Raw genomic sequence first — 14,649 nt, forward strand, 5'->3', positions numbered from 1 at the left:
GGCCCGGCACGTGGTGGCCGCCACCTTCCCAGTTAACAGTTGAGGAGACGAGACCCGCCCAAGGCCACGCTGCCTGCTGAGGTGGCTGCTCCGCACCCGAGGCCCCGTGCTGGTGGCCCGCGCTGGCACGCCCTGTCCAGGCGGCCTCGGGGAGAGGGCCCATTTCCGCCCGCCCAGCTCATCCTCTGAGGCCCTGCTCACACCTGTCAGCAGGCGGGCAGAGGAGGAAACTCAGGCTTACGAGGCGGTGAGCCCCGTAGCAGACGGGAAGCAAGGCAGGCACTGGAACCCATTTAAGAAAAGTCAGGGTGCCCCTTGGAATCTTCCAGCAGGCCCCAGATTTCCACCGAGAGGGACGGCCGAGAGGGTGGGAAGTTTCTGATGATGGGTGTGTTTCCTGCCCGTGCCAGTTAACGTAGAGGGCAGCCTGGAGCTGGAGACAGGAGCGGGCCAGCGGGGCAGCAGGAAGCTTCGGGAGAGCTCCTGAGAGCCGAGGCCTCCGTAGCTGCTTCCCATCCGTGGGCGTGTGGAGCACCTCAGGCCGGCTTTCACCCCCGACCGCCTGCGGGGACATGCCAGCCCCACGCGGGCAGGGATGGTCATCCCCATGTTTGCCGTCCGGGTCTGGGTCCCCGGTGCCGGCCACCGTGCCCGGCACCCAGTCAGTACCCACTGTGGGTGGGAGCTGCGCATCCAGGCTTCTCCCGTAATTGAGCACGTCGGGCAAGGTTCCACAGGGCTCGGCCCCCCAAGAGCCTCCAGGGCTTCTGGCCACCCCAGAGCCTCAGGTGACCTGGCCGGCGGACTCAGGCACGTTGCCTGTTTGATCAGGGCCCTCTCTGCATTTGGATTTTAGGATAAAATTACCCCTCACGGTGGACGAGATCGCCAACTTCGGGGAGAGCAACAGGGAGCTGTTCGTGCGGTCCAGCACCTACAGCCTCATCCCTATCACTGTGGCCGAGGCAGGCCTCACCATCAGCTGGGTCTTCTCCTCCGACCCCAAGAGTATCTCCTTTAGCGTGGTCTTCCGGGAGGCAGAGGACACACCGCTGGATCAGTGTAAGGTGAGGCCGGCTCCCCGCCCGCGACCTGCTTGCTCATCCTGCAGGGTGCTTGGGCAGACCTTTCCCTGCGCAGGGCTGCGGCCATCCGGCCTCCTGCTGGGCGGGCCTCACCTGGCATGTGACAGGGACACGGGGAGGAAGCAGGTGGGCAAGCCCTCTGGGCTGCATCCTGCGGAGCAGGCAAAGCACCTGGCCTTGGCCAGCCTGGGGAGGGAAAGGCCTGGTGGCTGGAGAGCGCTGTCTTCAGGTGTCTGAAGCTTTGCTCCTGTGTCAGACAGCTTCCGTCTGACCTTGGGACGGATCACTAGGTAAGACCTGGAGGATACAGACGTGCGACCCAGTTTAAGGATCATTTTTTAACAGAGCCGTGCAGAGCCAGAATAGGTCACCGTGGAGGTGGTTATGAGCTTGGGGTGTTTGGCATCTCACCTCCGAGATGTCAGCAGACACACCTTAGCCATTGTGTCACTTGGGTGATGGGGCTTGAAGTCTTGGTGGCAGATTCCAGTTCATAAAGTCCTAAGACATTCTAAGCGTGGGATGCTGATGATGGCCTGGACCATGGGTCCCAGTCTCGGCTACATGTTAGAAATACCTACTCCCAAGGCCACAGCCACACCACTCGGTCAGAATCCCTGGGGCTGGGACACAGGTGTTCCTAGGTGAGTCCAGTGAGCGACCAAGGTTGAGAGCCACGGGCCTAGCTCAAGGGATTGGAAGCCAGAGTAGAAAGGATAGGGTGGGATCCAGAGCCCGGGTCAGAAGGTTGAGCAGGGCTCGGTGGGTGGCTGACTCAGTGTGAGGGGAGGGAGGAGCTGGTTTGGGTGGAAACTCGAGTCCCATTTGAATCGTCGTGGGTGGAAGGACCAGTGAGGACAGACAGGCCGGCCTGGAGCTTAGAGTGGACCTCGGGCTGCTATACGTGCAGAAACTTCCACGTTCCGGCAATGGCGAGAAGCAAGGTGGGGGAGAACAATTTGAAGTCACGTGGAAGGAGACTCCTGTGCAGTGTGTGTGAGAATATCCCTGAGTCCCTCCTGAGTGTGGGCCGAGGGCCGGGGTCGAGGGTCCCCGAGCTGAGGGCCCGCGGGCTCGGTGCAGTGCGCACCCTCGTGCAGGGGTGCGCGTCCGGCTTGCTGTCCTGCCATCTCCACCCTCTTGGTACCTGCTCGTTGTAGAGACTGCTTTGTCATTTTTGTCCTCTGCAAATTCACTCCGAAAATTGAATTCTAGCCTCCTTGAGTTGGCCTTGTTTTGTGGAGTTTCGTGTTTATTCTTATTTAGAAACTGCTCTGCCCCTCGTTCCCTTTCGGGGCGCTCCGCGCCATGTTTCCCGCTTGGAGCCCTTCCTTCCTGCGGTTCTGACCCTGCCCCCCGGAGGCTGATGTGGGGCAGGCCTCCGTCCTCGTCTGCAGACGGGGTAACCGAGATGCCCAGTGACTTGCCAGGACAGTTAGTCGAGCGGCAGCGTACCCAGCATGCTTGTCAACTCTGCCCTGACCAGGAGCTCGCCTCGGTGCCTTGGCTGTTCTTCCTCATGGTCCCAAGGCCTACCAGGCACCAGCACCGCGTCCTCCCACACTGGACACTGGTGTCGGTGGCAGGGAGTGGGGGAAGGGACTCAATCCCGTGTCCAGGCCTTTGCCATGCCACCTGCCCACACGTGGCCGAGCTGTGGGCCTCTCCCCTTGCTCAGTCGCTCACCCACCAAATCCGCATGGCCCTGGGAGATCCGTGTGGTTCCTACCAGGATTCGGGGCTTGGGCTCAGAGACCTGGAGGAGGAGCCTTCCTCATCTCCCATCTTCCAGGCAGCCTCTGTGGGGGGCGGGGAGGGGTTCAGGACTACCGGTGTGTTTCTCAGAGTGGACACCAGGGGGCAGAAGGAGCCCATATACAGGGTGAACGAGGAGGGCATTTTCAGGGGCCACCTGCTTTCATAAGCCCTGCATCACCAGCCAGCCGCGGGGTGGCTGTTTTTTCTGCCTGAGGTCCCGGGAACAGACAATCAGCCTAGGAACCTGCTCCCAGAGGCACGTCCTCAGCATCTGTCTTGGGAACTCCCCCTGGGATCCCCTGACCAGCCTGGACCTTACAGAAAACCCCGTGCAGAGCAAGTGACAGCATCAAGGATATGATTATGGAAGTGTAGACACAAGGGGCTTGTGGTGTCTTCAGAGCCATCTGCTGAGCTTCTCCTCAACCCTGGGCTCTGTTGCGCCCCTCAGAGCTAGAAAGAGAAGGGACAACGTGGCATCCGCCCTTGAGGAGAGAGCCCCTAGTGAACAGACGACCATGGTTCCAGATAGAGAGTGTCACGCTTGGGGTTGGGTGGGCATGGGGGAGGGGCAGCCATCGGGGGAGGAGGCCTTGGGCCGAACCAGGAGATATGCCCTGATAGAGGAAGCCGCAGGGACAGGGCCAGCCCCATCTCTGGAGGCACCCAGCAGACACTGCCTAGCCCCCGGACCACCTCCTCTCCAGGGTGCTTCCTCGGTCAGGGTCTCGTCTGAGCAGTGAGGTTAGAGGTTGTAAATTTAGGAAGGCACTTGACTGAAGAAACGGTCCATCCAGGACCTGAGGCTGCCCGTGTACTGACCCTGTCCTGAAGCCCGGGGACAGAGCGCGGGGAACATGACCCAGGGCCTTCCTTCTCTCCGGGCAGAGGACCCATGTTTGGCCAGAGGAACTCAACAGCCTGCCTGGGGCCGCAGGGAGTCGGAGGAGGAACCAGGACTGGGAGCAAGAACCCTTGCCTTTGTGGTTCTTTAGACACAGCCTTATTGGGATGTAATTCAAATACCAAGTAATCGACCCATTTAAGATACAGTGTATTCACTGCGTTGCGTAACTGTCGCCATCTAATTTTAGATCGTTTTCATCACCCCCAAAAGAAACTATACCCGTGAGCAGTCACTCTGCAGCCTCCACCCCCAGCAACCAGCAACCTGTTTGTGACTCACTTCTTCCATCGAGCCTAGAACCCTTGCTTTGCACCAGAGCCCGCACTTGGCCCCAAGGGAGCCCATCCAAATACCGATAAAATCCGCTTGGACTGTCTTGCAGACACATGGCATGACTGAGGGCACGGCTGCCCAGGCACAGGAGGCTGGTGGGAGGCGCTCCCGGAGCTCACCCAGCGGAGACCTGCCTCGGGTTTTTTCCAGAGACCCCCTCATCTCCCCGCCACCTCAGCTGTGTGAGCTTTGGCACTAGGAAAGCTCTCCTACATTTTGACTATGGTGGGAAAACCGGAGCTGAGATGAATGAAAAGTCCATAGTCTAGAATGTTCTAAGGAAATGAAGCATACTGTTTTAGACATACCCTCTTCCGAGGACCTGCCTAATGAGCTGTCGGTTGTTGCTTTGCAGTCAAGGTAGTGAATGAGGAGGTTGAGGTGTGGGGCGCCCAGAAGCCCCTGTATAAACAGCAGGCCTTCCTGTCCAGTGGCTCCTTCTCACTGGTGCTTGCTGGAGCGTCCAGGCTCAGAATGTTAGGTTACGGACCCCAGAAGCAGACCCAACCTCGCAACCTCCCAGAATTCTCAGTCCCGGGTGGAATCAGAATACGATAGAACATTAATGGAGCGTAATAAGACCAAGCGCAGAAGTGGCTAGCCCCGGGTCCTACCCAGAGTGGGTCCCCGTGCATCTTTTTCCCCTCCAGGCTTGTCTTGGGACCTTCCTACTCCCTCACCGCCGCCAGCTCCCAGCCAGTGCAAATGTCCTGTGGTATCAGGAACGCGCTGCACACGCTCTCTCCCGTGCCTGTGGGATCTCCCTTTTGATGTTTGATCTCTCCTCGATCCATGTGTTATTTAAGAGGGTGTTCTTCAGTTTACAAATATTTTTGGTATTTTCCAGAGATCTGTTTATTTCTAATTTAATTCCATTTCATTCCATTCCGTTGTCGTCAGAAAACAGAGTGTTATAACTGAATCCTTTTAAGTAAGTATGAGGTGGGTTTTTTTTAGTGGCCTAGAAGATGGCCTACCTGAGTGTTCCCAGTGCACTTGAAAAGCAGGTGCGTCCTGCCATGGTCAGGTGGCGTGTTCCATTAAGTGGCGGGTGGGTTGAGTTAGTTGATAACAGTTCTTCCGAGTTTTCCATGTTCTTACTGAGTTCCTGTCTATTAGTCCATTAATTATTGAGGGGTATTGAAGTTTACTCAACCGTTAATTGTGAATTTACCTATTTCCCCTTTCAGTTCTACCACTTTTTGCTTCATGTGTTTGAAGCTCTCATTAAGGGCATAAATGTGAAGGATTGGTCCATCTCCCTGAGGCATTAGTACGTTTATCGTTATGAAGTTATCCCTGGCCGCATCCTTTGATATAAAATCTATTTAGTCTGGTATTAAGGTAATCAATCCAGCTTTCTTTGGATTAATGCTACCACAGTATATCTTTTTACACGTTTTTACTTTTAACCTATTTGTATCTTTATATTTAAATTGTCTCTTCTCATGGGCACGATGGGGTTGGCAAAGATGGATCATCTTTGCCTTTTATTTGGGATGTTGAGACTATTTATATTTAACGTGCCTACTGATCAGCTTAGGGTTCAGTCTGTCATCTTACTGTTTGTTTTCTGTTTGTCCCATCTGGTTGTTCTCCTCTCAAAATGGTGAGCTGGGGCAGTTGTGGGGCTCACCTTTTCCCTCAGAGAACACTCTCCTCCTTTGCCTGATGTCCAGTGTCTTGTATATTTTGTCCATTTTTGGTTATCTCTGGGGGGAGAGTAAATCTTTGCTCTTCTCCCATGTCTTTGAATGTTTTCCCCTCTGCCTGGGACACCCAGACCTCTCTCGAACTACCTGACTTGTCCACGCTCAGCGTCACCTACTCCAGGATACCTTCTCTCACACGGTGCCTCTCTCCACTCCTCCCCGCCCCCCACCCCCCGGGGCTGAGGTGGGCACCCCTCCCGGTCGTCCCCTCGTGACATGCTCACTGTTATTATAACTGAATGGTTTTTTTGTCTGCTGTCTCTGTTAAACCACAAGATCTTTGAGGGCAGAACCTTTTGTGAAAACTTACTTCACTTTGGGAAGTCTGTGGCCAACGTGTAGGCTTTCCAGAAACGTACCTCTGTATTCAAATGTAAGTTGAAAAAGCCATCACACCGTTAGAAGCATTTTGGATTCAGTCATTTTGTGCAGGGTGAAAAATGTTTAAAAGGAATGGATAACGGAATTTCACAAAGTTGTGTTTCTGAGAAAGGAGCAGCCCTTGATTTTGTAAAGAATAAAGATGCTCACTTGTGGGGCAGCTCCCCGCACTAGGAGCTCCGAGTTGCTAAGGTGTTAGCCATGGTCTGCAAAGCCTCTGATCTGTGTGACCATTTACGTGTAGTCAGCCCTACGTGGTCGGCTTAAGGATGCTTTCTGAGACCAGACCCACTGGGGCACTGATCACTTCTAAAATCGTTCTGAATTTTGGTTGGCTCTGTCTTGTTTCCCATTTCCTCATTTCCTATCAGATGCTCTGCTGACTGAGCCAGCCAGGCACCCCCCCATATTTTCAGTTTTAAACTGTGTCTTAGTTGGTCAGCAGCTTGCAGACGTTGCCCTCATGGGAAAGACTGGCCATCCAGAGACCCCCCCACACACACCCTGGCCCCGTCCAACGCTCATCCTGTGCTCAGCTTTGCGCCCCCCCGCCCGCCGACGGTGAGGCCCTTAGAATGTGTCCTGAGAAAACAGATATTTCCTGGGACTAATCTCTCCTTCTTGGGGAAGGCAGAAGGTAAATAGGAGGCTGGGGCTTGGGCCGGGAAAGGTGAGAGGGCCCTGGGGCCTGTGGATGCGCAGGGTGCAGCAGGAGAAGCAGAGCCTGCCGGGGCCAAGTGAGAAGCCACGGGTGGAGCCGGGCCTGTTCGGGTCAGAGTGGGCAGGGCTCAGCAGCTTCACAAAGCACTCAAGGGATGTGGGTGAGCAGGGCCTCAGCCTGTCCCCTGAGACACCCCTCACCTTGGGCAGCACAAGGCCCAACAGGAGCCAGACAGACAGATTTCACCTCGAATAAGCCCCAGCTTCCTGAAGCCAAAAAAGGCCTGCTCCTCTAGATACTGGAACATTCTGGCTGTGGTCAGAGGAGGCTGGGGGCCACTCCTCTGGGGCACCGACTCGTTCATGATTCGGGGTGAAGTTCAGACCCACAGCCTCCTCCCCAGCCACAGGTTATCAACAAATGTGGGGCATGTGGAAGATACCCCCCACTCCTGGGGCTGATCCCAGACACTGCCCCCCTCAGTCCTAGGGCTGATCCCAGACATCCCCCCCCCCGACTCCTGAGGCTGACCCCAGCCCCAGCCTTGCTCAGCTGTGACTTCAGACAGGGTCCCTAGCCTCTCTGGGCCTAGTTCCCTCCCCAAAATAAAGGGTCTACCCCGAGGACCCATATGCCCTCTCGGCTCCTGTGACACCCTTTCTGATCTGCTCTTCCTCCCAGGTGCTTATCCCCACCACCCGATGCAGCTCTCACAAGGAGAACATCCAGGGCCAGCTCAAGGTCCGCACACCGGGCATCTACATGCTCATCTTCGACAACACCTTTTCCAGGTAGGGCCACCTCACTTGTCAGCATCTGGAAGAGTTCACCTGACACCCGGCCACGAGAACAGAGCCGGACATTTAAAAGAGACTATTTAATTATCAGTAATTTATTATTAATAGTTTTTGTTGTTTTTTTTTTAATTTTAGAGCCCTACACTGCGGTGGTCTAGTGTCTTTTACAGATTTTATAAGACACAGGCTAGTACTTACAGAGTCTTAGCACATGTCGGGTGAATCCTCGGACCTCTGCTCTTACTGACTCACTTAAGCCCCACGGCACACCCATGTCATAGGAACTACCGTTCTCCTCGTGGAGCCACTAAGGGACTGAGGGCCAGGGGAGTGATCCCAGGTCACACAGCTGGTAGTGGTAGAGCCGGGTTGGAACCCAGAGGGCCTGCCTCCAGGCTCTGGACTTAACCAGTGTGCCCTCCTGCCTCTCTCGGATGTCCAGGCTCCCACTGCCCAGCCCAAAGGAGGGGCTCAGTAGAAACAGTGGAAGGATGGATGGATGGATGAATGAATACATGGATGGATGCAAGGATGCATGGATGCATGGATGGATGGATGGTTGCGTGGATGGATGAATACATGGATGGATGGATGCATGCATGGATGGAGGGATGGATGGATGGATATATGGATGGTTGGACGGATGGATGCATGGGTGGATGGATGGATGCATGGATGGATGGATGGATGCATGGATGGATGGATGGATGGATGGATGCATGGATGGATGGAAGGATGGATGCGTGCGTGGATGGATGGATGCATGGATGGATGGATGGATGGATGGATGCATGGATGGATGGAAGGATGGATGCATGGGTGGATGGATGCATGGGTGCATGGGTAGATGGGTGGATGGGTGGATGGACAAGCAAGAAATGAAGGCCAGGACTAGAGCTGTGAGAGGGAGCCCCTGGGCCTTCTTGTCATGGCAGCGGGAGCAGTGTGTACTGTGTCGGGGAAGCACAGCATCAAAGCACCAAATACAGGTGCAGGAATGAAGGGCTGGGGGGGCAGGAAGTTGGGAATATAGGGAGACAGGCTGGAGGGGCAGCCAAGGAAGGAAGCTGGGAGAGGAACACATGGGTTGAGCATCTGCCATGAGCCTGGGCCCCCACTTCATGGAGACACGAGACGGGCGGTTAAGGTTGCTGGGACCCATCCCTTTGGTGTCTTCTGGCTTCAGCATAAGCCCTTTGTTGGGGCCGCCTTTTTAGGAGACCGGCCTGACCAGCACCCAGCCACTTCCTCCCTGAGTGGGGCCCTGAGCTAGCAGCCACATCCCCCCATACGGGGACCCTTCCCAGCCCACTTGACTTTTGGCGGAATAACTAGCGAGAATACTCTAGGGGAGAGCTGTGCCACCCCCTCAGCACCTCCCAGCCTTGAGCGCCCAGGGCTTGTGGCCAAGCACGTCCACTAAAGGAGGGGCTAAGAGGAGGAGCTTCCCACTGTCCCCCTCTCCTGCCCCTCCCCTGCACGCCCCCATGAGCACAAACATACTTCGAATTAGCTGGAGTCATGGGGCACAGGCCCAGCATATTCCAGAGAGCTGCCCTCCAAGTTCTAAATGCCCCTGAGCCCCGTCTCTGCAGAGGCAGTGAGCACTGTCACCACCTCACTGAGACTCCCGGCGGGTTATCAGAGAGGCCGAGGGCAGAACACGGTCCCATGCCCCGAGCAGGCCCCTAGTCCCCACTGGAGGCCACCACGGTGCTGTGACCCACCCCGCCTTACCGCGTGCCAGAGATCTCTAAACCATGGGTGGCAGAATGGCTTTCGGTGCCCAGCGGGGCTGAAATCCACACTCGCCTCCTCCAGAAACCTCTTCTCAGGGTCCACTCCCTGTGCTGCCCCCCGGCAGCCCCCCACATCCCCCAGCAGCTTCAAAGCAGGTGTTTGTGTGTTTGTGTAGCAAGCCCCGGGGAAGTCCGTGCTGACGTCCCAGGACCCCCGGACCCCTGCCTGGGGGAGCTCTGCTGGGCAGACAGGAAACGGGGTGAGGGGCCCGGGCCCCTGCCCCCCCCCCGAGGAGGCCCCCGCCACCGCCGCCGCCCTCTGGCTTTCGGCGCTCCCAGTGACAGCCTGCTTTCCCACTTCTGTTTCCTCAGGTTTGTCTCCAAGAAAGTGTTTTATCACTTGACGGTTGACAGGCCTGTGATCTACGATGGAAGTGACTTCCCGTAGCCTCAAGCACCTGGATTCTAGATTCTAATAGCTTCACTTTATCCACAGGAAACACTACTCTTGCTCACCTGTCACATAAAGCACTAAAGAAAAAAAGAAAAAAAAAAGGGCAGCCACTCCGAATGTGACCTGGTGTAGAACTGGGAGACAGGCCTCCGGCCGCCCCTCAAAGCTGCATCGTCTGGAGCACTGTGTACTCAGCACTACGCACCGTCACTCTTAGCCTCCGTGGCTTTTAAAGGCTCAAGCAACGTTTCCAGGGATTAGGGACCCAACTGTCCTCACACCCAAAGGGACACTCTGCCGATGGTTTAAACACTCAGGGGACCTTCAGCCTCTCTGGAGCCACAGCTGGGTCCCGGCCTCCGTGGAGAGCTCCACAGGCCAGAGTCAGTGACCCCAACTTCTGCCCCAGGAGAGAAATGCCCCACTCTGCACAGCAGGGGCCAGGCATCCTGGGTGACCATGAGCCGGGATGTCCTGGCCAGACCCTGTGAGGTCCTCAGGCCGCGAGGCCAGGAAAAGGAGGCCACAGGGCCATCGTGAGAGTCAGGGCATCCCGGGTGGGGATGGGGGGGGCGCCTCCTGAAGCCCCAACCAGCCTCTTCCCATCAGGCCTCTGTCCCTTCCTATCCCAGTAAATTTAGGGCTGCTCCAAAGCAGCAATTTTGGAGGGACCTCTAGCTGCACTTTCTTCCAGGCCCTTCTGTCTGGGAAGTTCTGTCCTCATGCAAAGCCCTTCACTCAGGCAGGCCCCCCAGTAGTTGAAAACACCAGCCTAGAAATCAGAACTGAAGATGCTCGGGAAAACCGAAGCCAGCACACGGAGGACGCGTCCTGCAGTGGCTGTCTGTGCAGATGGCGATGCTGGAACCACTAAGCAGCACTGTGCGTTGGCCCTTAGGACTCACTGCTCGGCTGTCTCTGTTTGTATAAATATGAGCTTCTGCCTCAGCCGCAGACGTGTTCACTAATGATCATAATCAGGGTAAGAACCACTTTCCAAAATCAGGGCCTTCTTAACAAAAGTCTTTGGTAACTCAGGTGTAACAGGCATAATTCATGAATCAGCTTTGAGTTCACTTCTTGCTCCCCTCTCCCCACCAGTCTGTTCCCTGGCACCCCTTGGCCCACTTCCTGTGGCTCAGCCTACCCGTGACAGCCAGGAGCCATCTCCCCTTGGGGCCAGTGAATCCTGTTTCCCTTCCCTGGCCCCGGAGAAGATGGTCTTCCTGTTGTCTGGGGTCCTTTTCTCCTCCCACGGTAGGGAGCTCACCTTTGACGGCCTCTTGGGGCCTTGTTCACAGAGGCCGGAGCCTGAAGTCAGGGCTCAGACACTTCACAGGTGAGCAGGCCATCTGATGACGGGGCCCGCTTTGGCCAGGGATGAGGGAGAGCGCCGGGCAGGGTGTCTGGGGATCTGAACCCAGGGCCCAGCCTGTCCCCCAGCTGGCCTTGTGACCGGTCAAGTCCCACCACACGGGAGCTTCATTCCGTCACGCACGGGCCTGGCTGGGCTGGTGTTGAGAGCTCAAGGACCCGTCAGAGCCCCCAGGCCGGGTCCAGCGCAGACACCCACAGCCACCACCCAGCAGAGAGGACTCGTGGGGCAGGGGGGAGGGGGCTCAGAGCTTCCACTCAAATAGGGGACTTGGCCACTTGCAGTCAGTTTAGGCAGGGCAGGGGAGGGGGTGGTGAACAGAACCTTCCTGAGGGATTAACGCAGAGAGAAGCTGAACCTCTTGCGCTCTTTCCTCAGAGCAGCCAGCCGCCTCTAGCAGAAAGCCAGCAGGGTCCCTAGCATCTCCCAGTGGCCAAGGCCTTGACTGTGCTCAACACCAAGGCAAAAAGCAGCCAGACTCCCAGAGACTCTCCCTAGCCTCACGCTTGTCCTCACAGGCGTGCCACACAGCCTGAGGATTGTTCCAGAGCAAATTATCCTGCCTTTGAGCCCACCCTCTCCTCTGGAAAGGGTAATCGGGATGGGTGGTTTACCACGAGAAAGAAACTAACAAAAGAGAACCCAAAGCATTCTGGAGTCTTGTTTTGAGTGCTCTCCCAGGATGCCATGGAGACGGCCAGCTGATGGTGTCGCCACCATCCTGTGCAGCTAACAGCTCCTATGTTTGCTCCAAAAGGCCTGGAACATTCCATCCAAGCCCCCTGGTGAATCTCTGTCACTCAGCCCGGCAGGAAACCAACTACAGCTTAAAAACCACTGGGCTCTTGCAAAGCCAGCCCAGAGCCACTCCTCCCGGAGAGCAGAGGCCCCTTGTGGTGTGTACCCCCTGGAACATTGACTACATTCAGAGGACTGCCCGCTCCCCCAGCGGCCACGTCCTGACTCCGCAGCCTATTTATTTTCATGCTGGACAGACTCCTTTTCCTTTGTTACTTTGCCGTGTGAGCTCGAGTTTGCTGTGCATTATGCAACTAGAGAACATGGTGGCCTATTTCAGCGTGGCTTGTATGAACAGCTTTATTCTTATTTTGAACAGGTTCCTGACTTTACTGAGGTTTTTGGGGTTGGGGTACTTTTTAAAAAAAATGCAGATGACAATGAAGAGCAACTATTGAAGGCAGTAGCCGCAGCCAGTAGACTGAATTACACTAGAAATCATCAATGGGACCCCAGATCACTATTCAACACAAAACAAAACAACAAAGCAAAAATCCGGCAGCCCCCAGATGGCCCAGCTCTCTGAATAACAGCCGCTCACTTTCTAGCACTCATCCCGCTGCCTTGTTCACCTCTGCCTCAGAAGCCACTAATCAACCTTGCCCGAGAACGTGGCCCCTCAGACACACTCACCAGCAGCGAGGAAGGGCGGGCGTCACAATAAAGCGTGGCCTCTGCAAGTGCGCTCGTGGCTGGAGCCCTCTGGACTCCAGGTCATCTGGATCAAGAAGGAATCTGGAACTGAAAAACCCTACCGGGTTTGAAAAGTAGAAAAGGAAAAGCCACGTAATATAATGGAAAAATCAAGGGGTTGGTTGTTCTGAAATGTTCCAGTTCTCCACTCCTTGGGTGGGTAAGCCCCTCTAGACTCAAATGAAAGGAAATCCCCATTTGGAGGTGGTATCTCAGAGTCTGTGCTCTATGGGATACTCGTTAGATGGCCACTGACTTTTAAGGTTTTTTTTAGGAGTTTCATTTCTTAAAGTCCACCTTCGTAACTACACGTGAGAGCCCCTATCCCTGGCTCCGAGGGGTTGAGAGTGAAAGCAGAAGCCGTCGGTGATTCGGAGAACCAGGGGTCGCCTTGCAGACACCCGTGAGCCAGCCAGCCATGTTTACAAAACACTTAGCGAAAGGTACTTCTTAGTGGAAACCTGGAGACGTTTTTTTCATTGCGTTGCAATTCTTCCAAGGAGACGGGAAAGACTGAATTAATAACGCCTTTTCCTTCGTAATTGCTTTTTTAAAATAATAAAGTCTATCTTTAGATTTCAGGAGACATGGCCGACGAACAGGCTTCGTTAGAACCTCGTGATGAGTGTTATCCAGGGACGCTCCTGCCTCTGGGGGCTGCAGAGCAACCCGCACGCCTCCACTGGGCGGCTTCCGGATCTGAATTGCACTTTCATTGACGAGTCCTCAATTCTCGAGGCCTTATGGGATAGTGGGTCTGGGGACCCATTGCATTCTTATCTGCCAAAGAATTACCCAGAAGCACATCAAATGCCAACACCCCCCACCCCTGCGCAGTAGGGGTGAGAAACTTTTGTATCCCAAAACATACTCCTCTGTAGCATCTGCTGCACTATTTGGAACAGTTTTATTTTTAACCTCAGGATTTAAATAAAGCAAACACTATGACATTGGAAGTAGCATTGTCTTTCATTCCACTGGGACATAAGGCCCGTTGATAAAGTGACCCAGACCCGGGGCGCCTGGATGGCTCAGTCGGTTAAGCGTCTGCCTTCGGCTCAGGTCATGGTCCCAGAGTCCTGGGATCGAGCCCCGCGTCGGGGGCTTCCTGCTCCGCGGGAGGCCTGCTTCTCCCTCTCCCTCTGCCTGCCCCTCCCCCTGCTCGTTCTCTCCCTCTCTCCCTCCCTGCTCCCCCCCCCTCCCCGGTCAAAAAAATAAATAAAATCTCTTTATTAAAAAAAAGTTACCTAGACCAGACTTGGAGTTGAGTTGCCCTGCCTGGAGATAGAGCATCAGCTTGTACTCTGGCTTCTTACAAGGGCTCAAGGTTGCCCATGTGGCTTGGGATCTGGATACTTCCCCGTCTACCCCAAGGTCAGTGTTCAGACCTGAAGGAGCCAAGGTATAAAATTCCAACCCACTGCCCTCCACCACATGAGCTGCCTGGCCCTCCTGGGCTACTCACAGAGCACTGTGAGCGAAGAGCACGCTGCTGACCTACCAGAACAGTGAGGTCAGGGGGAAGGTCACGGATGCCCTAAAACCACCATCAGTCAACCTGTGGTACAAAATTGGGCAAGACCACCAAGCCAAGACAGCGGGCAGAGGAAGGAGTCCCATTCCCACTGCCACTTAGCTACTCATGCTGGATCAGCAGAGGCCAGACATAGACCAGGAGGGGCAGGACCCTCGCTCCTGGACCGGCCAGATTGAACTCAGGCTGGACAGTCCATCCACACTCACACCACACCCCACATCCAGAGATGATGTTCCTTCCCTCGAGTGCCTAGAGCCCCACAGAACATCCCCAGCCCCCCTTCCCTCCATCTCCCTTCCTCCCTCCTCCAACCGTCCCCCTGTCCTCAGATTCTCATGTGGCCTCTTCTTGAATCAGCTATGCAGGAATAAGTTACACGTTCTGTACCCATAGCCACACTCTCCCTCGAGAGCAAGGAC

General features: G+C 55.5%; 1 protein-coding gene across 5 annotated transcripts in view; it reads left to right on the forward strand.

Moving 5' to 3' along the window:
• The window catches only part of FYCO1 (FYVE and coiled-coil domain autophagy adaptor 1), a 73,449-nt gene extending 59,800 nt beyond the window's left edge, over nucleotides 1–13,649 (forward strand). For 2 of the 5 annotated variants that reach the window (XM_028087211.2, XM_028087212.2), the window contains 3 exons: nucleotides 857–1,067; nucleotides 7,519–7,628; nucleotides 9,746–13,649. In XM_028087211.2, the coding sequence (XP_027943012.2) occupies nucleotides 857–1,067; nucleotides 7,519–7,628; nucleotides 9,746–9,821 (397 nt within the window). In that variant the 3' untranslated portion in view covers nucleotides 9,822–13,649. The remainder of the gene's footprint in view (nucleotides 1–856; nucleotides 1,068–7,518; nucleotides 7,629–9,745) is intronic. The other 3 variants (XR_003606687.2, XR_003606686.2, XR_003606688.2) reach the window with 3 other exon arrangements.
• Nucleotides 13,650–14,649: the final 1,000 nt, after the last annotated feature.

The sequence above is a fragment of the Eumetopias jubatus genome, unplaced genomic scaffold (genome assembly GCF_037043125.1).
Source record: "Eumetopias jubatus isolate StellerSeaLion01/CBP00866 unplaced genomic scaffold, mEumJub1_p1.0 scaffold_1, whole genome shotgun sequence".
Classification (NCBI taxonomy): Eukaryota; Metazoa; Chordata; class Mammalia; order Carnivora; family Otariidae; genus Eumetopias; species Eumetopias jubatus.